Raw genomic sequence first — 27,824 nt, forward strand, 5'->3', positions numbered from 1 at the left:
ATCATCTTCCAATCGTTATATCAATTGCTAATGGTTCAACTCCCCTGAACCCAATCAATATTTCCTACGACCTTACACGTAATATTGATTGGAAGCGTTATAAGTCTATTATAGCGGAATCTATCGAGACTCACGAGGAACTTCCTCCGGAGGAAGAATACGCGTTCTTAGCTGGCTTGATATTCGACGCCGCGACGCAAGCTCAGACGAAACCGATACCCGGGGTAACGATTAGGCAACGCCCTCCCAACAAATGGTGGGACAAAGAGTGCTCTGAGCTGTACGCGCGAAGGTCCGCGGCGTATAAGGACTACCGGGAGAACGGCACTGTCAACCTACTACGAAAGTACGAGGCACTGGGCAGTCAGATGAAGAGCTTAGTAAAGGCGAAAAAACGCGGGTACTGGCGGCGGTTCGTAAACGCGTTGTCGAGGGAAACAGCGATGAGCACTCTTTGGGATACCACCAGGCGCATGCGGAACCGTGACGTTTCGAATGAGAGTGAGGAGTATTCAGATCGCTGGATACTCGATTTTGCCAAAAAGGTCTGTCCGGACTCTGTACCGGAACAGAAAACCTTTCGCGACGCGTTTATAGTAACTACGTAAGAGCCTCCATTTTCGATGTTGGAATTTTCAATGGCTCTCCTGTCGTGCAACAATAAGGCTCCAGGGTTAGATAGAATAAAATTCAACCTGTTGAAGAATCTACCCGACTCTGCAAAAAGACGCTTGTTGGACTTGTTCAACAAGTTTCTTGAGCTAAATATTGTTCCGCATGACTGGAGGGAGGTAAAAGTCATTGCTATTCGGAAACCCGGGAAACCTGCCTCTGATCACAATTCATATAGGCCGATTGCGATGCTCTCTTGCCTCCGGAAATTAATGGAGAAAATGATCCTCTTACGGTTAGACAAATGGGTTGAAACAAACGGTTTACTTTCAGATACTCAATTTGGCTTTCGCCGGGGCAAAGGGACGAACGATTGCCTAGCGTTGCTTTCTACTGAAATTCAACTCGCATTTGCTCGAAAAGAGCAAATGGCTTCTGCGTTCATGGATATTAAGAGGGGTTTTGACTCTGTCTCTGTAGAAGTTTTAAGCGCGAAACTTCATTCGCAGGGACTTTCACTAAATTTGAATAACTTTTTGCTCAATGTGTTGTCAGAAAAGCATATGTATTTCTCACATGGCGATTCGACAACTTCCCGAATTAGTTACATGGGCCTTCCCCAGGGCTCATGTTTAAGTCCTCTCTTATATAATTTTTACGTCAATGACATCGATGAATGTCTTGCAAATTCATGCACGCTAAGGCAACTTGCAGACGATAGCGTTGTATCCATTACTGGTAGCGAGGCTAGCGATCTGCAAGGACCATTGCAAGATACCTTAGACAATTTGTCTGAATGGGCTCTTAAGCTGGGTATCGAATTCTCTCCGGAGAAAACTGAGTTGGTCGTTTTTTCTAGGAAGCATAACCCAGCTCAGCTGCAGCTCCTACTAACGGGTAAAACGATCTCTCAGGTTTTAGTCGCTAAATATCTCGGGGTCTGGTTCGACTCTAAATGCACCTGGGCTTGTCATATTAGGTATCTGACACGAAAATGCCAACAGAGGATTAATTTTCTTCGTACGATTACCGGAACCTGGTGGGGAGCCCACCCAGGAGACCTTCTGAAGTTATACCAAACAACAATACTGTCAGTTCTTGAGTACGGTTGTTTCTGCTTTCGCTCCGCTGCGAACACGCATATTTTGAAACTAAAAAAGAATACAATATCGTTGTTTGCGTATTGCCTTGGGTTGCATGCAGTCGACCCATACGATGAGTCTTGAAGTGTTAGCGGGTATTCTTCCGTTGAAACATCGTTTTTGGAATCTCTCTTACCGGTTGCTAATTCGATGCACAGTTATGAACCCATTAGTAATTGAAAATTTCGAGAGGTTGGTCGACCTTCAATCTCAATCCAGATTTATGACTTTATATTTTGACTATATGGCTCAAGATATTAATCCTTCTTCATACGATTCCTCCAATGTCGCACTTTTAGATACTTCTAATAATGCTATATTCTTCGACACCACCATGAAACAAGACATTTCTGGTATCCCGGATCAATTGCGACCCCAAGAGATCCCTAAGATTTTTTCGAATAAGTTTAAACATGTTAGTTATGATAAAAGGTTTTACACTGACGGATCTAATCTAGATGAGTCCACTGGCTTCGGTGTTTTCCACGAAAATTTTACCGCCTCCTACAAACTCGATGCTCCTGCTTCCGTGTACGTCGCAGAACTTGCTGCTATTCAGTACTCTCTTGGAATCATCGAAACCCTACCCACAGACCACTACTTCATCTTCACAGATAGTCTCAGTGCCATTGAGGCTCTGCGATCGATGAAGCCTGTGAAGCACACCCCGTATTTCCTGGGGAAAATACGGCGGTTTTTAAGTGCTTTAACAGATAAAAATTACCGGGTTACCTTAGCGTGGGTCCCTTCTCATTGCTCGATTCCGGGTAATGAAAAGGCTGACTCTTTTGCTAAGGTGGGTGCTATTGATGGCGATATTTATGAAAGACCAATTGCTTATGATGAATTTTATAGCATTTTGCGTCAGAGAGCACTCAACAGTTGGCAATCATCATGGAACTCAGATGAACTGGGACGGTGGCTACATTCCATTTTTCCTAAGGTATCGACGAAAGCATGGTTCAAGGGGTTGGATGTAGGTCGGGACTTCATTCGCGTTATGTCCAGACTTATGTCCAATCACTACACGTTAAACACGCATCTCTTTCGTATAGGGCTTGTAGACAGTAATCACTGCGTTTGTGGCGATGGCTACCATGACATCGAGCATGTTGTTTGGTCGTGTACCGAATACTGTGGTGTTAGGTCCGAGCTTATAGATTCCCTTCGGGCCCGAGGAAAACAACCGAACGTACCCGTTAGAGACATTCTGGGAAGCGGTGATCTCCAGTACATGACACAGCTATACTGCTTTCTGAAAAACGCTGACATTAAAATTTAAAATTTTCTTTGTCTATTTGTCAGATTAAGGATACAAATATGCTATGCTGAAGACACGGAAACGAAGAGCCCGCATCTATGCTTACACAAATATTTTGAACCCACAACAAACAAGAATACAATTGCTCTACCAGTTGAAAAACAAAGTTTCAAAATAGTTTTAAGTCAAAATTGTATCTCCCCTCCTCTCACCTTAAATCCCCACTAGCTCGTAGTCGGCCGCGAGAATTAAGAAAAGGCCTCCCTCTTTTCCCTGCTAACGTAGAATTAATACGAATTGTACTTGGCTCAGTAAAACAGAAAATGTATCGTGCCGTGTCAAATAAACTAATTTAAACCTCATAGAGATAAGTGACTTTTCATCTACGCACACTAGTAAACGTGTAAACCCGTGTAAAGTTGCTTTTGTTTCTTCCAACCTGTAAATCATCGCATCTCGTTGCTTCGACTTTTGACGTGGGACTATGTCTTTTTTTCACTATACTAAGGTACATTCTGTGAAAACTGGATTGAACATGTAACGTTTTTGTTTGGCGGAATGGAAGATTTTAGATGCTAAGGGCATCTTCAGCGGTGGTCCAAATCGTTGTTTTGTTCTATTTTTTTGGAACAAACTCAAATTCACTGCTGCACCGGTGGTGTAAATTTTGTTTTATACCAGATCTAAATCGAAAAAATTTGAAACTGGTATAAGTTTTGGTCTATTTTTGTCACTTTTTGGAACAAGAAATAGATCGTTCTAAAACCCTTTGTACGCCACCAACAGGTGGGTAAAATGTCATATTTTAATTGAATACCTCATTTTTAGCTATTTCCATATAAACGTTTTGCGAGTGTTGGGAAATAAACAAAACAAAGATTTTTCATGACAATTCACAATATATTTTTGTGGTTTTTCTGAAGAAGAAAAAGAACAGGTTTGTCGTTTTTGGCTTCAAGGAAACCGACCAGCAAAAGGGAGAATTCTGGAAGACCATAACCGCAGGTGCTACTAGTTGGTTTGCAACCATCAACTACCAGGATGACAAATATGTTGGCTATTTGTTAATCGCCTTAATTGTAGTGGGACTAGAGGAGACCTTGAGGAGCAGAAAAATGTTCCTCGAAGACACTAAACTGAAAACTGTCAAAATGCTGGGGTGACATTGCGCATTTCATTTCGAGCAACTCGAACAAAACTAAATGATCGCTGAGGGCGTTTTGTTTCGTTTTCGTATTTTTTCGACTTTGCGGGTTAGATGAGCCGCAGGACAAATGTCAATGACAGCTCCTTTTGAGCTTGGAGCATAACTGGCAGTATGTGACCTACTCGAAAATAGCGGAAATCGTTCGAATCGAGCTGCGCAATGCCACCCCAAGCTTGTTTCAATATCCTCAAAACCCAACCAACGTTTGAAAAACTGCAAGATTTTGAAAGATTGATGAGACGAGAACGGAAGATGAACATCTACGCGATCAAATATTTTTCGCTTTCCTCCGAAGCCCTACTTGTAGCAGAAATTTTTCGATCCTACCAATCCATCCTGAGAAATGTCTCAAACACTCGGGTCAAATCCATAAAGTCTTGTTGTTGCCAAAGCACTCGTTTAATGTGCGTAAAAATTATCGAATGTCCGTTTGTTAAATATTGAGTGCTCTTCAATTCAAGTCTCACAAACTGATAACTTGGGGTATTGAATTATTGACAGTGTGACAGATGTCAGCGGTTTAAAACAACAAGATATACCACACCGGTGCGGGTAACGAAAAGTTGGTCTATATTAGCTGGTTCTATTCAGGTTTCGCTGGTGTAAATCTAGTATAAATTTGTTTCAAAAATAGACCACCGCTGAAGATGCCCTAATAGCGCTCAAACAACTGTTCCGATTTCAATAGTTAATATACCGTTGAAAAGCTTAAACATACAAGATTTGTATAACATGATAATTTCAGTTACCATTTTCTTATTACTCCGTGAAAATTGCGGAAAAGTTTGAAGGTCGAATATCCACATACATTTTTCATACGATTGGTATATTTCCCTAACGCAGACTTCAAAAACATAGACGAAATGATTTCACGCATTCAGTCATTGGCTAACAATGCCAGCCAATTGGCATCGCATTCATTACCCAGCATAAGCGACGATGAAAGAAAGCAGAGATGCTTCCACGTGATTGGTTCTTCCCCCAATCACCCAAGCTCCCCACACTGAGTGACGCTATAAAAGGACATTCCGTGTTGAGAGAAGATCATTCCCCGGTCGACCGTGAAAGCGAACAGTTCGGCTTCCCTTCGATCTGAGTTGGACCCCACCAGTGGTCATCTAATTCAGATATCGTTGTTGGAATACAGCCCGAAACTGGACGTGTTCGGCACTGGGGACCATTGGAAGCCGTTGGAAGGGACCATTGGAAGACTTGGAAGCCGTTTGGATGCTGCCGATAGTAATTTGGGTAGGTATAATGTGTCGTATATCAAGCGTGTGTGTCTGAGTAGCGTTGGCGTGTGTGTGTGAGAGAGTAGCGTTAGCGTGTGTATGTGCGTGTGTATGTGTATGTGTGTGTGTGAGAGTAGCGTTAGCGTGTGTTTGTGTGTGTGTGAGTAGCGTTAGCGTGTGTATGTGTGTGTGTGAGTAGTGTATGTGTGTGTGTGAGTAGTGTGTGTGTTTGTGTGAGTAGTATGTGTGAGTAGTGTGTGTGTGTGAGTAGTATGTGTGTGTGTGAGTAGTGTGTGTGAGTAGTAAGTGTGTGTGTGTAAGTAGTGTGTATGTGTGTGAGTAGTGTGTATGTGTGTGAGTAGTGTGTGTGTGAGTAGTGTGTGTGTGTGTGAGTAGTGTGTGTGTGAGAGAGAGAGAGAGTAGCGTGCGTGTGTGTGTCTGTGTCTGTGTGTGTATGTAAGTAGCGTGTGCAATGTGAGTAGCGTGTGTGTATGACAGAATACTTTTATTGGCAACAAGTTAATTATTCTTTCTACTAGTTTGTATGCTACGGTTTATGACAGGTGTATGTGTTTTTTGTGAAGTGTTCATAGATTGTTGTGTATGGTATTTGTACGTTTGGTGTGTGTTATATACTATGGCTATGGCAGAATTATATTTTTACACCCACCATAGTCCCACGTCAAGCCTACGTTTGTGCACTCAAGCACATACCCTTTAACTTTTATCACTTTCCACCATTTTTGGTCGATTATATTTAGCGCCTTCTTACAAATTCTGATCACGAATGAGAAAATTTATTCAGAACAAGCTTAAAACATATAATGAGTGTTCAACTGAATTTTTGTCCAGCTGATAAAAACATAGCATTGCAAACAAAACAGTTATTTATAAATATTTTCCCCAACTAGTTGCACTAACACATTCGTACGTAAAAAGGTTTATATAGAGTCGCGCAAAGAGAAAATCTATCGTTTCGGCAACACAGTTTTTGTGCGGTTTGTTGCCAAGAACTATACAGTTCTGTTTTTCACCATGCATAAGCGAAAATCAAAAGAAATTCTTCACAAGGTACACAGTTTTGGAAGATTACATCGGTGATACTTTGTTGAATTTAACTGAATCAGTGTACAGGTTTAATGTTGGATCAAAATGTGTAGTTAAAAATTCGGAAAAACACATATTCTTTATCACGCTTAATTACAACACTTTTCATCCACTCCTAACATTATCACCTTGTTTATTTACATTGCTCGATTGGTACCCTCGTTTGACACTGATTTGGTTCCTTCGGTTTCATCTTTGCGCGACTCTTTATTATAAACATAGACTCTGAGAAGAACCTAAGGGGAGACAACTGGGTATAGATTTGCATCCACTTTCGGAACCACTCGCTGATTGGTTGAAATTGGAAACCCCGAGTGCGTTAAAATTTATCATCAGGCTTGCTGGCAGTGTTGCTGAACAATATGTTTCGTTGTTTTGATTTATGTTTTTTATGATGTCACCTGTTATAATCTAAAATATTTTCAAGTTAGCATTTAAAATAAAGTACAAAGCGTATTTGTACGGGTGTAGTAAGAGATCCGACTCACTGATCATCACTGATATTAATTATTGTTGATTGCGATAAATTTTCTCGCGAAAAATTCTTGTAGAAGTGCGCGGGTACGTCTAATCGTGGTAATATCTTCTCCTAGCCTTCTTCAAGGTGTTTGATTTTTTTGTCCTGAAGATACAGTTGAGATTATTTACATATGAACCTAGGACAGGACGTGACAAGAGAAACCAAAAATCACCCAAAGTTCTGTCAAAGCGAAAGCCCTCTCTGATTGGTCGATTTTACTTAGCGCACTGTTAAATTTTATTATTAGTCGGTACGGTTGGTCGTGTTGCGAAAACTATCGGTATTTTTTGTTGGCTGGTTCAAATAAATTTAACATATATCTTTAAACCAATTGAACTAGCATTATCAAATCAGTTAATTAAAATTAAAATCCAGGACTTGGAAAATCCTTGATATTTATATTTTGCTAATTAAACATTGTTGGCAACACTGGCAAGTGTCGTGCCGAAAAATCACAATGTTTCATGAGGGCAATTTTGAACGAAAAGAAGAATAACTAGAAGCCACTTGTCACGTCCTGTCCCAGATATAAACTAGAGACTGTGTTATAAAGAGATACGCAAAGAGAAAAGCAGTAAATATGGCAACCCTTTGCTAATATTCTATTTTAAACAATTCTGGCAACCACATTTATTTTCGCATGACTTTTCATACGCACTAGAAAGTGTAATGAAATTTCGAAACTTTGTAAGGATATACTACTGAGTTTCGATGCTTGTTCATACAGTTATTTAATTTTCAATGCATCACTCATGATATGAGCATGACGAACACATTTTTCGTTGAAACCATAATTGCACGTGATTCACAGAATTTATACTGATTGCAACACACATTCTGTACGAAAAGTAACACGCATGAGTTTGTTTATTTTGCACACTTGGAGCCTCGATTTGACGGTTCACTTGGAGTTTTCGACCTCACTCTTTGCGTATCTGTTCATAACACCGTCTGTAATATGAACCAGTTGCCAGAAAATTGATATCAATAAAGTTCAATAAGATACATGCAGGTACGGAAAAAAGCTCGTCAAACAATGTCATGGTTAAAAAAACAACGTGAATCGAATAACACGGTTTGTGTTTCGAGTCTGAGATCACGCCTAATTAAGTTTAGTTTATTATTGTCTTCATAAACACTATAATGGCATACTTGTAGCATTAGCGTTCTTCTCCCGCTATCTCATCACCTTTATGTGTCTCATTGAATGAAATCCACCACTAATCTACTCTGAAACAAATGTTGTAGTAACAATAAACATCAAACTGTTTTCATAACTACTATTATCAATAATTGTCAATATAAAACACTATTTTGTTACGCATACAGTGAATTTAATCAAAATTACTATGTCCCCCACGATTTTGCCGTAGTGTTCTTACCAATTTTTTGCATTGAAAATAAAAACCTTTCTGAAGTGGAATCTATTATGTCATGCATTTTGGTCTAATACATTTCTGTCAGTATGACAGACTACATAGAAAAAAATCACAAGAAGGTTGTATGCAAAGCCACGACCGCAAGGTTGAAGTAGAATACTTTTACAAGAAAGATAACCTGGCTGCTTGCGTGTCAGTCATTTTTTCTAGTAAATAAACGTTGACCGTTCATTGGCAGTATTGTAATTTCTTTTTGTCTGATATTTTGAATGAAGTTCATTGGATATTTTTAAATTTTGTGCAAATGAGAAGTTGAAGTGCTGCCGAATTGTAATATGCACATTTAATACGACATCATTAAACGGGAACGGAACAAAGGCTACGGTTATGCAGAACGCGAATGCCGGCGCGATGCGATTCGCCTTATCGTGGTGAAATGTACAGCTCTTTTTAAGGCGAAGTAGAGCTATACATTTCAACAGATTTCGTCTTGCCGAATCGCATCGCGCCGTTTTTTGCGTTCTGCATGACCGTAGCCAAACACTAAGCGACGCAAACACGTAATAATAGTCAGAGTATGCATGTAGATGAAGATAATTAACTTTGGGTTATAGCTCAAAACGAGAAAATATTAACTCTCCAAATAATCATTTGTGTTCTTCAAATTTCAGTTGTTCAATTTAATATCCGTTGAAATGTTTGTTTATTATCTGATGAAGCTCTTATATAGGCCAAATGATGCATTCCCAATTTACTAGGTCCATAACTCTGCCGACCGTGCTTGGGAAAGCGCGGTATAACGACCAATCAGAGGTCGAATTTTGTGTTTTGACAAGGCTTAAGAGTTTTCAATAGTACAATAGTTCGAATGATAAAATTGCAATTTCATGCATTTGGTAGGAATCTTAGAAGATTTTCTAATCGATTGCTGCAAAAACGAAGGAAATCCATCGAAAACTAACCGATTTATTAGCATTTGAAATTTTTCTCACTTTTTTCAGTTTTAGATTTACATTTTACATCCCTATGTAGCCGAACTTCCTGAGTGAAGTATTCTAATTCAAAATTAAATCTTCATTAATTCATTTGTTGTCCTTATAAGAACAATGGTTCAATTTATCATAGGATGTAGTGTTTATCTTACATCTCTGTGTTACCTTGATAGTGAGGACTAAGGCGCACGGTCAACACAATGAGAAAGGTGTTTTCACATTGAAAACTAGACACGGCTTTACTGGAGGAAGTGTTGGCAAATGCATCTACCGCTAATACCGCCGCTATCATACGAAAGGGCGTCGTTTCATGTGGGGAATTTCAACAACGAAAAATGACGCGCGTCTAAGCATAACCCGAACTGTTTCGCCGTGCTGCTTCCTTTTACTTCCACATCGGCCTCAGGGAAGTACCGGCTGCATCTGCATCTACCGCTGAGGCTGTCACTATACTGCTATTGGTACCAAAAGCTATTAACTCTTCAAATAAGTGTGTTATTTGTTCTCAAAAGAACAATTGTTCAATTCAAAATCGGATTTACGCAATCGCATCTCTGTAATATTACCGACAATAATATTCTTCTGAACAAACTGATACAACTTTTCCATTAGGCCTCTGCCATAATAGACGCGAAAAACGACGCGAACCGATTCGCTCAGCTGTAGGTTAATGTACAGCCATCAGTAGAGCTGTACATCAACCTACGGCCGAGCGAATCGGTTCGCGCCGCTTTTCGCGTCTACTAAGGCAGAGGCCTTAGAGGAAGTTGCTGGCTGATGTATTCACTTCATGCAAGCCTGCTGCTGATGCTTCCCGCTACCACACTGAAACAGCATTTTAGTGAAGGGAGTGTCGTTGCATCAGCTGACCCTGCTACTATCGATGCTGATATACCCGCTGCAACAGCTACGCTATGCATAGCCATGCCACAGTTGTGGCCGCTATACGCTGGCCCAACTGCTGAGCAACTGCAACGCTATCCGTAGCCATGCCACAGTTGTGGCCGCCATTGGTGTCCGCTGTACCTGCATCTGCTGGCCCTGCTGCTATCGATGGTGAGATCCGCTGAAACTGCTACGCTTATTCGCAGCCATGCCACAGTTGTGGCCGCTATCCGCTATCGATGGTACCCACTGCTCGCTCCCGCTGCTGCTAAGGGAGGACTGCTGTCGTCGCTGTTCAGAACTACTATGAGCGGCTTCGACTAAAACAGGCTCTTATATAGGGATGAAAATAGGAATGAATTATTTCACGTACGAGGTGGAATGATAAAACTTGAAAAATATGTGTGACTTCATTCTGGTTCAGAGCGATTATTTGATAAGCTCTACCTCTTTTTTCAGTTTCTAAAGTTTTTCCTCAGTTTCGTAGCACGGATGCACAAAAATGATTTCTTGTCGAGCTGGACCGATAGCACTCTCATTGAAGCAACAAAATAACATGTTTTGTGTCGTGTTGTGCAGCTTGGTTGAAGAAAATGTTCCCGTCCCCATGTCGCATGTAAGCAGATTATTGCGTTCAGTAGATAGTGTATCCAGCGAATAAACACCGATGGTGCTCTCACACACGCAACGGTTTTAACCCGTATCTTATTGCGGTTTGTAACATCAAGCGATTTCGTTTGCTCGCTGTTGCGTCTTGCATCATGTTGCAACTTGGCAGCTGGGAGACGACGAAATTCTGTTTATGCTGATTGATTGAATCGACTTCACATTAGCTCTGCATAGTCGAACTTACTGCTTTTGTGAATGCGTACGGCAGTTTATTATTCAATGTCGGTTATGCTGATCGCAGCCTTCACGCTGCCCCTACAGTGGGGGGTTTACTAAATAAAGTGAAAATTAGACAACTACAACAGAATTTGATTGCATCCCGCACAGAATGTCTGCTTGTGTTGATGCTAGAAAATTATTAACCTTCAATTATTTTTTTATTTGCCTTGAAGCATGTTGCGGTTCAAAATCGGTTGCTAATTACAACCTTTGAGCTGCCCTAACATTGGGGGATTTAAGATACACGGACAACATGCACTGTGGAAGCTATTTCACATTCAGTAAATTAGACGAGTGCGACAAATTTAAATTGTTAGGATGCAACCCAGAATGCTTGCTTGCGTTGTCAAAAATTATTAACTTTCAATGACTTGTTTATTTGCCTTCAAAAAGGCATTTTGATTTCCAAAATTGGATTTCCTGATGGCAATCTTCATGCTGCCCCAACACGGGGGGAATAATGGCTGTCTGGCGACACACGCTGAGAAAAACCGCGCTGCTCCTGAGACGTGGTGACCAACCACAGGGCTAGAGCTGCTGCTAAGGAAGGACGACTGCTGTTGTCGCTGTCTAGAACTATTATGAGCGGCTCCGGCTGAAACAGGCTCTTATATAGGGATGAAAATAGGAATGAATTATTTTTCGTAGGTGGTGGAACCCGATCAGAAAGAAAAAACAAAAATGTAACAGAAGTTGTTAGTTTGTTACGGGAAAAACCTTACAGGCTGTGTTTTCAATTTGGTCCCGTTAGGTGTTAAAATAACAGAATTTATAACAGAAATGTTTCTACTAGTATCAAACACATATCATAATTTGTTACTAATATATCAGCTTTCTTATTTATTTATTATTAGCTTTTTCTTATTTTGTTATAAGATAGTATATAGAACAATATAATAACAAAAATTGTTAGAAACAACAGGTTTTGATAGAAACGAAAAATTAGTTAAACTTGCTTCAGCACTACTTCATTTCACGTTTTGTTATTATAACTCATTCAGATTCAATTTTGTTGTCAAAATTATGAGCATGAGCATGAGCATGATTGACCGCCCGCGGTTGCTACTCCGTTATTGCCAGATCAGCTGTAATTACACAGAGAACCAACAGATGATGCTCGGGACCAACATACATCCTTAATGTGTAAAAACTGGAGATCTTAATCTTTATGTAAGGCAATACCAGCGCCGGCCGCATCCGAATGCAGGTCAAAGAAGGAGTTTGTATGGGAATATGTTGACGTGATACTCGCTTTATTGGAAGCCGAGAACACCTCTGCACTTCCACGAGAAATCACTGGGATGTTGGAGAAAGAGCAGGGTATACAACAGGGTTCGTTTTGGTGAACGATTCACTGATTTCGAGTGTCGGGTTCTTTAGACCAAATGTCGCGCCGAGTCGAGTTCATTACATCTGCCACGAAATTCATGTGTTCCGAACTTTTTCAGTTTGATGAAATAACACCGCAATAATGAGCATACGCAAAGATACTGGACTTAATCGAACATCTCCTTGTAAGGTGATCCTCTTTATACCGAAAACTATTGCTCGTTGTTGATTTATCTATAGAATCTAAAGTGTAGATAATACGACCTCATGGTATGTATCGACGCGGAGTCTTTTGGGGTTTGGTCAACCGGACATTTAGTTTTCTACCTTACAGATCAAGTAGCGACGTCTCTCGTATAGACTTCGTGGGTTCTAAAAAAAAAAACGCTACGATACCGCGAAAAAAACACACATGAAAAACCTGATGTCACGAATATTTGGTGAAAAAAAAGGTGGCCAGAGTTAATTAAATGAAGAAAGTATAAATGAGCGGGACAAAGTTTGCCGGATAGCTAGCCTCTAGCTAGCTATATACGATTTCAACACGACGTACCGATATGGAAGCTATCAATCTCGTGAATTCTATGCGCGCCGTACACACGGGTTACAACGAAACGTTATTTTCGCGTAGATTGATGAATGGATAATCCGACACTTTTTCGTGTAGACAATAGGTTAGTCTGTCAATAGTTTGTTTCACTGTTCATCATAATCAATATTATCATTCACACTACTCCAACCGGCGTAAGGACAAATAAGAAGTAAAGACGCGATTATCGTTTTCGTAGACGCACGAGAGAATATTCCTATTAAATTTAAAACTTGGCAACACTCTGCATCCAAAGCTCGAAAAATATAAAAAAGCATGTGAGCATAAGTAACAATACTACATTCCAAATAAATTTGCAAAATGCCAATGTTGTCATTATTGGTTTTATGGTTTCGAACCCGTGTCATCTTTCGAAGCTAAAAAAAATATTCAAAAGCTAAAGAAATCCAAAATAGAAATAAGAGAACGGAGTAACAAATCAAAACAATAGAGAAAATGCAATACAGTCATTAACAGTTCTATAGTGAATATTTTCAACTTGTGTGCATACCGTACCTATCAAAAGCTAAAGAAATCATAAAAAGGGTATAAAAAAGCCATCAAACCAGTCTTCAAAGAAAGTTCCGAATCTTACCCAAACCCAACAACAATTATGAAATAATGGGTATTCGAAAAAATATTCGAAGTTGAAAATATGGGTCAGCTTAGGCATAAGTCTCTCAATGCACTGCGTCTATCAAAACGCAGAATAGTTGATTCCAAAACGGCCCACTGGGCTACACTGGGTTCATAAATATAGAATATACTTCAGTTTATTTGTTAAATCCATATTTTCATACCGGTGGTAGCCCTCGAATAAAAATAAAATCAAAAGCTGTACAAAATGATACCGTAATGAACAAAATTTGCTTATTTATAAAGTGAAAAATTATCATGTCAGGAAAAGTTAGGCTACGTCAATATCGTCGAAGTACACCAATCTATGAAACACTTATACAAAACAACTTCCAAATCGCGTATCTGGTATCCCTGCAGTTGAGTGACTGTGGTTTTGAGAGAAATACATATTCATGTACCGGCCACACAATTACTCATTGGCGCATTATCGTGTACAATCAATCAGATGAACACAAAGTCTCTGTCTACCAAGCAACTTGATGTAGTGCAGTTCGAAAACCAACACATATGCAAAATCTGTCAAATGGAATTAAAAAAAACAGTATGTGGTGTAGTCCCGCTGTAGCCCGCTACATAAACGAATTTGACATAATAAAATCCCTCACTAAATGCAGCTTCTCCATTACAGAAACAAAATGGTTTGATTATGGAACTTGCTATACTCATCTTAACGATTGCAGACCACTATTTTTTTCCACTATCACCATTCACGAATCATTGCATCGCACCATGCCTAGTAAATATACACACGCACACAAATCGAATACGGCTACAGCAAATAATCGGGGCGTAGCGCCTCGCCAATTTTCCACAAAAAGCACGTTGCCGAATACTGTGTTGCATCACTAGAATCACTTTATTACACGATCATCGACATATCTTCCTGTGAACCTTTGCCCTTGAAGAAACTCATTGCAATTCAAGTTAATTTACAAAAGAGTTCACAACATTCATTTTTTTACACTACACTGACTTCATTGTACTACGTCGGCAAACAAGATTCCGTTGATTTTATTATATATCACGCCTTTTAAGAAATATTTAATGGAGCACACGCGATTAGTGAACTTTACTCCTAGCGCCAGCCGCAAACTTTCCTGTTAACTTTTTCAATATTTCAATATTTATAAAAACTGAACGCGGAAAAACGTGGACGCGAAAAAAAAGACGTCTGTTCGCGAAGCATGGTTTGCTTCGATTTTTTCAAAAGCTGCTAGTGGAAGCTACGTGTTGAATCGAAGAACACATTTGCAAAAACCAGTGTGAGTGAGTGAAATGTTTCACGATTGATTCAATTATTGGCTCTGTCGTGTTTGGCAGACATCTTCGCACACGTCCGTTCATCAACGCGATAGTCCAAAAACTCATTCAATTTTGTTGTCAAAATTATATGGAAAAATACAAAATTGTATCGAAATATGTTATTTGTATCTCACGTTGATAGAAATTTGTAATTTTTGAGTTATGCTCTTCTGATCGGGAATGACATAACTTGAAAAATATGTGTGACTTCATTCCGGCTCAGAGCGATCATTTGATAAGCTCCACCTCTTTTTTCAGTTTCTAAAGTTTTTCCTCAGTTTCGTAGCACGGATGCACAAAAATGATTTCTTGTCGAGCCGGACCGATAGCACTCTCATTGAAGCAACTAAATAACATGTTTTGTGTCGTGTTGCGCAGCTTCGTTGAAGAAAATGTTCCCGTCCCCGTGTCGCATGTAAGCAGATTATTGCGTTCAGTAGACAGTAGATAGTGTATCCAGCGAATAAACATCGATGGTGCTCTCACACACGCAACGGTTTTAACCCGTATCTTATTGCGGTTTGTAACATCAAGCGATTTCGTTTGCTCGCTGTTGCGTGTAGCATCATGTTGCAACTTGGCAGCTGGGAGACGACAAAATCTGTTAATGCTGATTGATTGAATCGACTTCACATTAGCTCTGCATAGTCGAACTAACTGCTTTTGTGAATGCGTTCTAACAGGGCAATTTATTATTCAATGTCGGTTATGCTGATCGCAGCCTTTGCGCTGCCCCTACAGTGGGGAGTTTACTTAATAAAGTAAAAATTAGACAACTACAACAGAATTTGATTGCATCCCGCACAGAATGTCTGCTTGTATTGATGCCAGAAAATTATTAACCTTCAATTAATTTTTTATTTGCCTTCAAAAAAGCATTTTGCTGTTCAAAATCGGTTGCTAATTACAACCTTTGAGCTGCCCTAACATTGGGGGAATTAAGATACACGGACAACATGCACTGTGGAAGCTATTTCACATTCAGTAAATAAGACGGGTGCGACAAATTTAAATTGCTAGGATGTAACACAGAATACTTGCTTGCGTTGACAAAAATTAAAACTTTCAATGACTTGTTTATTTGCCTTCAAAAAGGCATTTTGATTTCCAAAATTGGATTTCCTGATGGCAATCTTCATGCTGCCCCAACACGGGGGGAATTATGGCTGTCTGGCGACACACGCTGAGAAAAAGTAGGAGGGTGGTATTCAAGACACGACCGCATGACGTTGACTACCGTATTTTCTTATATTCCATCAAAACAAATAGTAGAGGGAATTGCAACTCCAGTATTTGTTGCAATTTTATCTAACAGTGCATTTCTGAATGCTGAATACTAGAAGAATGGATCTCTCTTATTTAATCGCTGTCATTTCATACATACCGCATGACGTAGGACTCTATATTTTTCATCTAACAGTGCTTTCTTATTTGCTGACATTAGAGCGCTTTGAACAATAATTAATAAATAATATAAATGACATATATGTATGAAACCTTATTTATATTGGCATCCCCGCTTCCCAGGTATTCAAATTAGAAAAGCATTTGTTCGTAGTTTAAAATAACAAGAAAAACATTAGAATTAACAAATTCGATGTATTCTTCCTATTTCAGTAGACAGTAATTACGAACATATTTGGTATTTGAGACCAGAACGATTTAAGTGGAAATTCACAGATGGAAAATAATTTGACAGTAAATGAACTTCATGCATGATTCGCTTCGACTCAGCATATAAATTAATATATTTCCAAAACTTAAGATACTTTCAATAATTTCAACAAGAATAAATCGAGCTCATATATCCTAAGAAAATCGTTTGATCGGTCGGGCTTAAGCAGTAAGGATCTGTGGTATGTTATAAATATCGGCTCCGAGTAAAATTTCGAGATATTAAAATCTTTGTTAGACACCTATATACATTTCTGATACCAACTGATGTTTCGCTCCATTGTTAGGTTAGCAAGCTTACAGATGTTTCTAAGTTCTGTGCAAATCTATCAGAAGAAACAAGATTTTGATTGGTTAATAGTAACGCAATTGATAATTATATCAATATGTAAATGTGTTTGCCAACTCACCATAATATTACGATATATAGCCATATTCTTTGCCTCCAATGGCTCCATCGGGTAAAGACGGGGTTAACGATGTTTGAGTTCTGTATAAATCTGCCAGAAGTAACAAGATATTAATTGGTTGCAAGTAATCAATTGTACTTGCTGGCTTACCGGGTTCTGACGATGTGTTTTCATGTTCTTTGCCTTCAGCGGCTTAATCGGGTCATGACAAAAACCGAATTTTCGAGGTTCAAAGCATATCTATCAGAAGAAACAAGATTTTGATTGATTAATAGTAATGCAATTGATAATTATATCAATATGTAAATGTGTTTGCCAACTCACCATAATATTACGATATATAGCCATATTCTTTGCCTCCAATGGCTCCATCGGGTAAAGACGGGGTTAACGATGTTTGAGTTCTGTATAAATCTGCCAGAAGTAACAAGATATTAATTGGTTGCAAGTAATCAATTGTACTTGCTAGCTTACCGGGTTCTGACGATGTGTTTTCATGTTCTTTGCCTTCAGCGGCTTAATCGGGTCATGACAAAAACCGAATTTTCGAGGTTCAAAGCATATCTATCAGAAGAAACAAGATATTGATTGATTAATAGTAATGCAATTGATTATTATATCAGTATGTGAATGTATTTGCCAACTCACCACAATATTACGATATGTAGTCATATTTTTTGCCTCCAATGGCTCCATCGGGTAAAGACGGTTAACGATGTTTGAGTTCTGTATAAATCTGCCAGAAGTAACAAGATATTAATTGGTTGCAAGTAATCAATTGTACTTGCTAGCTTACCGGGTTCTGACGATGTGTTTTCATGTTCTTTGCCTTCAGCGGCTTAATCGGGTCATGACAAAAACCGAATTTTCGAGGTTCAAAGCATATCTATCAGAAGAAACAAGATATTGATTGATTAATAGTAATGCAATTGATTATTATATCAGTATGTGAATGTATTTGCCAACTCACCACAATATTACGATATGTAGTCATATTCTTTGCCTCCAATGGCTCCATCGGGTAAAGACGGTTAACGATGTTTGAGTTCTGTTTAAATCTGCCAGAAGTAACAAGATATTAATTGGTTGCAAGTAATCAATTGTACTTGCTAGCTTACCGGGCTCTGACGATGTGTTTTCATGTTCTTTGCCTTCAGCGGCTTAATCGGGTCATGACAAAAACGAAATGTTCGAGGTTCAAAGCTTATCTATCAGAAGAAACAAGATTTTGATTGGTTAATAGTAACGCAATTGATAATTATATCAATATGTAAATGTGTTTGCCAACTCACCATAATATTACGATATATAGCCATATTCTTTGCCTCCAATGGCTCCATCGGGTAAAGACGGGGTTAACGATGTTTGAGTTCTGTATAAATCTGCCAGAAGTAACAAGATATTAATTGGTTGCAAGTAATCAATTGTACTTGCTAGCATACCGGGTTCTGACGATGTGTTTTCATGTTCTTTGCCTTCAGCGGCTTAATCGGGTCATGACAAAAACGAAATTTTCGAGGTTCAAAGCTTATCTATCAGAAGAAACAAGATTTTGATTGATTAATAGTAATGCAATTGATAATTATATCAATATGTAAATGTATTTGCCAACTCACCATAATATTACGATATATAGCCATATTCTTTGCCTCCAATGGCTCCATCGGGTTAAGACGTTTAACGATGTTTGAGTTCTGTATAAATCTGCCAGAAGTAACAAGATATTAATTGGTTGCAAGTAATCAATTGTACTTGCTAGCTTACCGGGTTCTGACGATGTGTTTTCATGTTCTTTGCCTTCAGCGGCTTAATCGGGTCATGACAAAAACGAAATGTTCGAGGTTCAAAGCTTATCTATCAGAAGAAACAAGATTTTGATTGGTTAATAGTAACGCAATTGATAATTATATCAATATGTAAATGTGTTTGCCAACTCACCATAATATTACGATATATAGCCATATTCTTTGCCTCCAATGGCTCCATCGGGTAAAGAGGGGTTAACGATGTTTGAGTTCTGTATAAATCTGCCAGAAGTAACAAGATATTAATTGGTTGCAAGTAATCAATTGTACTTGCTAGCTTACCGGGTTCTGACGATGTGTTTTCATGTTCTTTGCCTTCAGCGGCTTAATCGGGTCATGACAAAAACGAAATTTTCGAGGTTCAAAGCTTATCTATCAGAAGAAACAAGATTTTGATTGATTAATAGTAATGCAATTGATAATTATATCAATATGTAAATGTATTTGCCAACTCACCATAATATTACGATATATAGCCATATTCTTTGCCTCCAATGGCTCCATCGGGTTAAGACGTTTAACGATGTTTGAGTTCTGTGTAAATCTGCCAGAAGTAACAAGATATCAATTGGTTGCAAGTAATGCAATTGTACTTGCTAGCTTACCGGGCAATGATTATGTATTTCCATGTTATTTGTCTCCAATGGCTTAATCGGGTTGAAATTTTTTTGAAGTCCTGTGTAAATAACAATTTTTTAAGAGACAATGGGTAATTTATTTTATGTTTCTTTGAAAATAATTATGCTTGCTATCTTACCACATATTTATTCATACTGTCAGCAAAGATAGAATAGGCCTGTGGTATGAAAAATACGAGCAGTACCTCATACATTCGGAACGGAGGTTTCTTGTGAACGTCAAATCTAAACATGAGCCTCCTAATGTTGTTGCTTGAGTACGGTCAGAAACTAAATTCAAATGAAGATACTTCTGCATGAAGTCAACAAACTCAATATTCTCCTGTTTGGAGATGTCGATATTGAAGTCCCCAGTGACAGCTATGGGCATATCTGTTCGAGAGTACATCATAAGGTTGCGTGTCAGGAAAAATTTCTTCTGTTTGGTCGTAGTATCTGCGAGTAATAAGAAAATACCTTATGAATCAATGAAAGTAAACAATTATAACGATAGCAAAGTACCTGGTGAAATGTACACACAGAAAAGTAATACTCTGGTGTTACTAATAGTGATCTCAGCTACACATATATCACCATAGTGGTCTGCAATCAATAGTTGCTCGTCGTGGTGTTCACTAAGTTTCTCGATGGTGTGTGCAGTAGCAGTCAACAGTTCCATGCGCTGGTAAATCGCCACGCCGCCGGCTCTGACAGCAGCACGTTTGGATTGAGTAATCAAGTTGAATCCAGCAATTTCAACGAATGCGTCATCTTCAAGCCATGTTTCACTGAGAGCTAGCAAATCTGCGCGGATCAGTACCTGGTCAGAGGTCACATCTAATAAGTGTGCATTGAGACTCTGCACATTAACACTCATCACTTTGCAAGCTACGTTATGAGTCTGGATCGCGTCAATAATCTCTTTCCCGATGGTACGCAACTGGTGGTTGGACAATCGTTGCAGTTCTGTTCGTAAATCCTGAGCTCTTGGTGAAGCGGTTCCTTTTGCGTGGAAGAATTGAAACATGTCTTTGGCATTGGTCAAATAAAGCCCTTCGATGGCTGTTACTCTGGACAACCCAACATACACTAGCTGCTGTTCTTGCCCCTTGTCGTATTCGTACACAATTTCCGAAAACGTGCCACCTTGAGATTTATGTACAGTAAGAGCATTTGCGCTCACCACGGGGAATTGAATTCGCTTGCATTTAATGCTGGCGCCTAACGAAATGTTTGCCGATCGCTTGCTGATTGGAGTCCAGTTGGATTGAAGTACGCCAGGCTTAGAACACACATGAGGCCTCGATTTGACTCTTAATGTCTTTCCTATAGAATCATTTTCAAATTTGATCCAAAGCTTGGTGATTGGCTGCTGAAGATCGTCTTCAGTGTGCTCCACATATTGTAGTTCACCGATAGCGCCATTTACGATACCATCCTCAACATCAACATTTACAGTGATCATGTATGGCGTTCCAACGGCAAGTCGCAATATGTATCCCAAACCTCCAGTCTCCACAACACTCATCTTATTCATTTTGGTGCGTGCGCTGGCCAACTGCGAAGCGTTCCTGTATCCAGAGTATACCTCGTCAGCCACACAGTCCACTGCATCTCGATCGGTTAGTGCTTCGGAATTGTAGCGTTCAACGTCAGCATTACGATGAAACAGGCGAATAGCACCTGGTACATTCTGCTTGCACCACTCAGCTGTTCGGAATCTACTTTCAATTAGCTTAATCTCGTCCGGGACCAGCCGTTCCCCGTTTCCGATCTTGGTAAGGATTGTGGAGAATTGCTCATTAGTCTGGCGCATGACTCTCACCAGCGGGAAGAAGTCTAGTGACTGCCAGAGTATAGCTCCGTGCATTGAATTTGCACACGGTTTGTAAACTGGCCGCGCGTTTACTGGAGGTAGTTGCCTCAGGTCACCACAGAAGACAATCGACATTCCTCCGAACGGATCGTTATAATTCCCCGTGATTTCCTGGAGGCGGCTGTGGATGGTATTAAGCACGTCAGCACCAATCATGCTGACTTCATCTATGATGACAGCTCTCACGTTGGCAAAAGCATTGCGATATAGTTGCAAAGCTTCAAAGCTCAGCTTTGAACTCTGCCTTCGTGACATCGTTATTCGGAACGCTGAATGCACCGTAGTTCCATCAATAGCAATGGCCGCTTTACCCGTTGAGGCACATGCAACATATGCGTTGTGTTGGCTATTATGCGCCTGACTGAAGCGGTTTACGGTCTCCATCAAGATCCGAAGCGTAAACGTCTTACCGCATCCCGCCGGTCCAGTGAAAAATATCTGCAACGGTTTCTCATCCACATCGAAACTATGCAACTTATGAATTAGTTGCAGAATCAAATCCCTCTGCTCTGGATTAGTTGTACGCACCATGTTACAGTAATCCTGCTTCGACATCACATTCGTCCTCTGCTTAACGACAGCTGCCATGGGTCCGACTGGCAAATACGTGATATCGTCATCATTCGGTTCCATTATGATGGCTCGAGCATATTCATCACGTTTTCTGGTTGCGGTGTCATGTTGCTCATCATTTTCAGCATTAATTCGAAGGTACTCTTCAACGGTCCGTTCTAGGTTCAATTCAGTATCGTATTCCTTTAGCTTTCTAAGAATGGCAGCCTCGTTTTCCTCGTATAACTGAAGGAACTTGTTGCTGTCGAGTATATCGCACACTTCGTTTCTGAAGGGCCAGAACAAAAGTACCATCTCTCGTTTGTATTCAGAAAGCTCCGACATATCATAGTTACGCCAGCGTAACACCCGGGGCAAGGAACGTATTTTGTATGAATTACCAGCACCTCTTACTTTATTGTAATAGGCTGCAAAATCAGCCAAACATATGTCGTCTAATTCTTCTCGTGCTTCATATTTTTGGACGATATTCAACTTCCAAACATCAGAAGAATCGCTTTCAATACCATCCTCGTCCATCTGTTTGTTACACTTTCTTGATTTTATCCGCTCATGGGGCCACATCGTTGGTATAAATTCGACCTGTAAGAATGTGTTTAGTAACGTTATGAATGAAAGACAACAATTGAGTTATACCTGGCGACTACTTTCTGACATCGGTTGTCGGAGCAAATACCAAGCAGCTTCTTGTGCGCACAGCTCCACCGAATTTAGCATTTTGATGCTCACCTTCTTCAAAAGTCCTGTATAATCTTCATCCGGATATACAGACTGAAGCTTTATGAGGTCTCGATGTAAACTGCTTATGCCTCTATTCGATTTATTAACATATTCAACGACATAAGCCGCACACGAGAACTCCTCTAGAATGAATTGAATATCCATATTCGAACTCAGTGTTTTAGCAATCCAAGAGTTAAATGGATTTGTCCATAATTGAGTCATGGATCGCTTGAGCATGACGGTAGGTCGGTTTAGCGAAGAGCGAATCACATCGAGATAATACTCGTACGTGCAGTTGTTGTCAGCAAGAAACTCTGCGAATGTGTCGAAAACTTTGGTTTCCAACACTTCACGTAGCTTTGTACAGTGTCGTTTCAGTTGATCACGGCGAGTATCATCGGACGAGATTGGGATCAACACACGTGTTTGATCCATTGGCCAAAAAGGTATATTAAACCGGCATTGCTTCTCATTGCGTTTAAAACATGTGAACGTATGTTTATGAACCTATAAGAAACTCAAATTATTTTTACTGGTAATTATTCTGAAAACATCAAACTTACCTGATTGCCATATGAGTCTGGCAGATCTTCAACGCTTGTGGAACAAAGTCGATCGATCAAACGAATGGTCAACGGCATTTCCTCGGAAATGCTTTCACGAGGGTCGTTTCTTAGCCAAAGCAAAATATGGGCGTGAGGGCTACCACGATGTTGAAATTCGATCCTTTTGAAATAGTCTATAACATTGTATTCTCCAAAAGGACTGTATTTAGATGACGACAGCAGTTGCATGATTACATTGACCATCTTATTGAAGTAGATACAACATGTTACGGGGTCTTCACTCACTAGTGTTGCTCGTTGTAGTGCCGTTAACTGTTGCATTACGTCGTGTAAATCTGTGCCACTGTATCTACTGGATAGCTTGTACAAAATTTTCAATAGATGTGACCAGCGAGTTTCATTTGCACTCAGTGTTAAAAACATTGTTGGTTTACCGAGCTGTCGAATCATTGCGAACACGTCCCGTTTCCTCTTCATCCAATATTGGATTGAATTCGGAATGCTTTGAAGAAACGACAGATTCCGCTCGATACAAGTTTCCAGGAACCGCTTATCGCTGAGCTGTGCGCGTGTGATATTTGTCGTTCCCATACACTTAAAAGTGTTTCGCAACCCTTCCGAAACACGCAAGCGCATAATTTTCATGCCTACATATAAAACGTGTTCGGGTTTCGCACCACGTCGATCACGACGGCGTATCTCGCTGGTTGCCATCATAAAGGCTGTAACGTGGATTTCCGGATTAAATGTACGCGGATGGCCCAGATAAATATCCGGAAAAGACAATTCTTCAGCATGTTCATCGTAAATAATAGACAGCGGCGTCCGATTTTGTGCTGGAGCGATTTCCAAACATTTATCTTCATCCCATAGCAATGTATGTTGTTGGCCAATGAGCAATTCTGTCTCGTTTGAATCATCTACGACCTCTATATCAACCATGGTATTCATCCGCCGGGATGTTCCAGGTTGCTGCGGTGCTGATCCGATAGCCGTCAGATTTTCCTCATCCAGTACAATACCATACTGCCGGTAGAGCGGAGTAGGCAAGAGGTATTTCAGCCAAGCTTTCACAGCTGCCTTCTTCACGTATCCACTCAGATAGTTCGATTTGTGAATCATGTGTTTCTTTAGATTCACGTTGAAGGCGCAATCATCATCTAGTTGCCGTGGGAGCTTGCTCACCATCTGAGCAACATCGACTGGCACATTAATAATCTGCCCAATTATCGTCAGGCTACCTGTTATACGAACCATTATTTATTTTCGGAATAACTTTAATGCATTAAACAAACCTGCTGTGTGACGCAACCGACGAAGTTGCATAAAGTTGATCCGTGGCGATATTAATCTCACAGTCAGTGGATCTAATGCCGGTAAGCTCGACGGGTATTTTGGGTAGGTAAAACCGTTTGATTTTGACAACGTTGGGATTACGCCTCGTTTTAGACTTTGTCGACATGTGTTGCAGGCTAAAAACCCTTCAACTGAGCCAAAACCGTTGGTGGCCACCAGCATATTCGTTCCGGCACTATTTGTGGGCTTTAAGTCGTTTAAGAACCAAAGCCTATCGCACACATCACAAGGGTGACCAAACTCGTTTCCGAGGAATCGTTTATCAAACTCTCGTGTGGCTCGCTCGAAACGGGGCTGTACTTGAGACGGTGGTTGCGAGGGAATTGCTACATAAAAATATTATCCACAGGTAAATTGAATTTTTAAGAAAATAATCTAACACTCACTCTGATGCAATGGCTCAGGAAACGAAGTGTCTACAGGCAAAAAGCTTATGGATTGCACGGGTACAACATTAGCGGTGGAAGTTTCTTGAGTAAAACATGGTGAACGAATGGTTTCGCGATAATTGTCAAACAAATTGTGTACTGGTGACGCAGCATTGACCGTTGGTAGATCATGAAACTGCGTGACCGGAATACAATTATCAACAAGCCCAACGCGGACATTTTGCACATGGCTTAGCCCATCATGATGTGAATGCACTGCAGGAAAATCTATAATACACAATTCACACGAATATACAATTTTGACACATAAACATTATGCCAAATACTGTTAAGTTTGTTTCCACAAAAATCCGTTCAAAAATTTACAAAAAAAAAAAATCAGAATTGTGAGTAGAAATGCTTTTGCTGCTAGAACCAAAATTTCGTGATTAAGGTAGTTAAAATTAAAACACGGTTGAAACTACTGCAACGTGCTCATAATATGTACACAATAGACACAGAAAGTTGAATGACGATTGATAATTTTGAAATCGAGTTTTCTTTTAAGTTTGAACGAAACTTTCAAAGATAACTTTCCAACGCGTTTTTCTCAAAATTATAATTTTTGAGTTGTGGGTTATTATCAGTAAAGTTTATGAACAATGGATGGCATAATACACTTTATAGTAACTCTATAATTTAGTTAGGCCTTTGTCATAGTAGACGCGAAAAGCGGCGCGAACCGATTCGCCCGGCCGTACCCGATCAGTCAAAAATATCAGGATTATAACAAATCTTGATATATTGTAACGCACTTTTCGCATCAACTTGTGTTCTAAGCTTGGTCTCGTTAATAGTTAAAATATCAAAATTTCTATCAAAATCATTTACTGATTATAACAAATTATAGCAAGTTTTGTAGATTTTCGGCAGAAAAAGATCAGAATTAGTTAGAATGTACAATATTTTCTTGATTGAATAACAAGTTTTGTTTTAAATATGCTTTAGAAAAACACACTTTTGAACATTCAAGTGTATGGTAACAGAATTTGATATAATTTTGTACTTTTTACCATTCTGGCATATCAAAAATATTACAGGCTTTGTTATTTCTATCAAGTTCAGATATGTTTGTGTTATCCGTTTGTTATAATCGTTTGATCGGGTAGGCCAATGTACAGCCGTAAGTAGAGCTCTACATTACTGCCTTACTGTGAATAAGAGGTACAAAAACCGAGTATAATATAGATATTATCAAATTTATATGCTTGAAAACATGTTATAACAGCGACAAGTATATGCAGTTGTGAAAACTTGCTGACCTCATTATAAACTGAATTGAATTTCCTACCTCGAGTCGAAGGTCCTTCTCCAGCGTCCCAATCAGTTAAAAGCGTATTACCTCTAACCCCTAGCATGTCGTCTTGATCTCGTTCTTGCCCAGCAATCGTTCTTCGTACCTTCGGAGAAATCGTCTTCTGCCGATCCTTCGCACGCTTCCGAGAATTGCGCTTATAGATCATGTTCATGTGTCGAGACATTGCGAAGATTCTCAATATGTTCGTTTTAGCACTAGACGAAACTGCTAGCAAATTACTATAGCTGTAAACCTTTATAACAAAAATCCGTATCGTCCGTATGTCACTGGTGCGGTTTTGGAATCAAAATGATGGGGTGAAATGTTCGAACGGTACGTTTTATACCAAGGCTTCGTCAGATAAATTAAAAGAGGGATGGGCTACATAAATTATGGAATGGAAGAGACAAATGTTCCTTGAAAGCTGCGCCGGCCGCTGTCATAATATTAACACCAACACAAACATGCATTTTTGCAAGGTTTTTTCCGCTAGCAGCATCATTTGGTAAAACAGAAAATTCAATTAGCCGCTTCTGTACCAAAATTTCGAGGCACCAAAAGGTGCCAGTTGCCGATTATAGTTTCCTGGTTAGTCCGTCCAGAATTCCAGCCATTTAAGTGTTTTGCAGTAGCCATTTACTACTAAAGCCACCAGCATTACGGGTGAAACCGGCACGAGATGACCGGTACTATTTTGTATTTCCTCCTTTCAGCTGCTATCACCTAGCGTCCGCATGTCACTGGTGCGGTTTTGGAATCAGAATGATGGGGCGCCGGCCGCTGTCGTAAAATTAACACCAACAAAAAGATGCATATTTGCAAGGTTTTTTCCGCTAGCAGCAGCATTTTGTAATAAAACAGAAAATTCAATTAGCCGCTTCTGTAACAAAATTTCGAGGCACCAAAAGGGGCCAGGTGCCGAATATATCCATGTTTTTGGTCAGTCCGTCCAGAATTCTTTCAAGATAGCGTCCGTATGTAACCGGTACGGTTTAGTAATGAAACTGATGGGGTGAAATGTTCGAACGGTACGTTTTATACCAAGGCTTCGTCAGATAAATTAAAAGAGGGATGGGCTACATAAATTATGGAATGGAAGAGACAAATGTTTCTTGAAAGCTGCGCCGGCCGCTGTCATAATATTAACACCAACACAAACATGCATTTTTGCAAGGTTTTTTCCGCTAGCAGCAGCATTTGGTAAAACAGAAAATTCAATTTGCCGCTTCTGTAACAAAATTTAGAGGCACCAAAAGGTGCCAGTTGCCGATTATAGTTTCCTGGTTAGTCCGTCCAGAATTCCAGCCATTTAAGTGTTTTGCAGTAGCCATTTACTACTAAAGCCACCAGCATTACGGGTGAAACCGGCACGAGATGACCGGTACTATATTGTATTTCCTCCTTTCAGCTGCTAT

At 39.8% G+C, this 27,824-nt stretch overlaps 1 protein-coding gene across 3 annotated transcripts in view; it reads right to left on the bottom strand.

Moving 5' to 3' along the window:
• Window positions 1–16,965: 16,965 nt before the first annotated feature.
• The window catches only part of LOC129731005 (uncharacterized), a 28,756-nt gene continuing 17,897 nt past the window's right edge, over window positions 16,966–27,824 (bottom strand). The window contains exons 1-22 of one of the 3 annotated variants that reach the window (XM_055690706.1): window positions 24,624–26,760; window positions 23,326–24,569; window positions 22,676–23,269; window positions 20,113–22,621; window positions 19,731–20,046; window positions 19,579–19,649; window positions 19,430–19,517; window positions 19,256–19,345; window positions 19,107–19,195; window positions 18,933–19,022; window positions 18,785–18,872; window positions 18,611–18,700; window positions 18,461–18,550; window positions 18,287–18,376; window positions 18,139–18,226; window positions 17,965–18,054; window positions 17,817–17,904; window positions 17,643–17,732; window positions 17,493–17,582; window positions 17,319–17,408; window positions 17,169–17,258; window positions 16,966–17,084 (exon numbers count right to left, since the gene is read on the bottom strand). In XM_055690706.1, coding sequence (XP_055546681.1) covers window positions 19,742–20,046; window positions 20,113–22,621; window positions 22,676–23,269; window positions 23,326–24,569; window positions 24,624–24,846 — 4,875 coding nt within the window. In that variant the 5' untranslated portion in view covers window positions 24,847–26,760 and the 3' untranslated portion in view covers window positions 16,966–17,084; window positions 17,169–17,258; window positions 17,319–17,408; ... (13 more) ...; window positions 19,579–19,649; window positions 19,731–19,741. Of the gene's footprint in view, window positions 17,085–17,168; window positions 17,259–17,318; window positions 17,409–17,492; window positions 17,583–17,642; window positions 17,733–17,816; window positions 17,905–17,964; window positions 18,055–18,138; window positions 18,227–18,286; window positions 18,377–18,460; window positions 18,551–18,610; window positions 18,701–18,784; window positions 18,873–18,932; window positions 19,023–19,106; window positions 19,196–19,255; window positions 19,346–19,429; window positions 19,518–19,578; window positions 19,650–19,730; window positions 20,047–20,112; window positions 22,622–22,675; window positions 23,270–23,325; window positions 24,570–24,623; window positions 26,761–27,824 lie in introns of those variants that run through there. The other 2 variants (XM_055690705.1, XM_055690704.1) reach the window with 2 other exon arrangements.

The sequence above is a fragment of the Wyeomyia smithii genome, chromosome 3, assembly GCF_029784165.1.
Source record: "Wyeomyia smithii strain HCP4-BCI-WySm-NY-G18 chromosome 3, ASM2978416v1, whole genome shotgun sequence".
NCBI lineage: Eukaryota > Metazoa > Arthropoda > Insecta > Diptera > Culicidae > Wyeomyia > Wyeomyia smithii.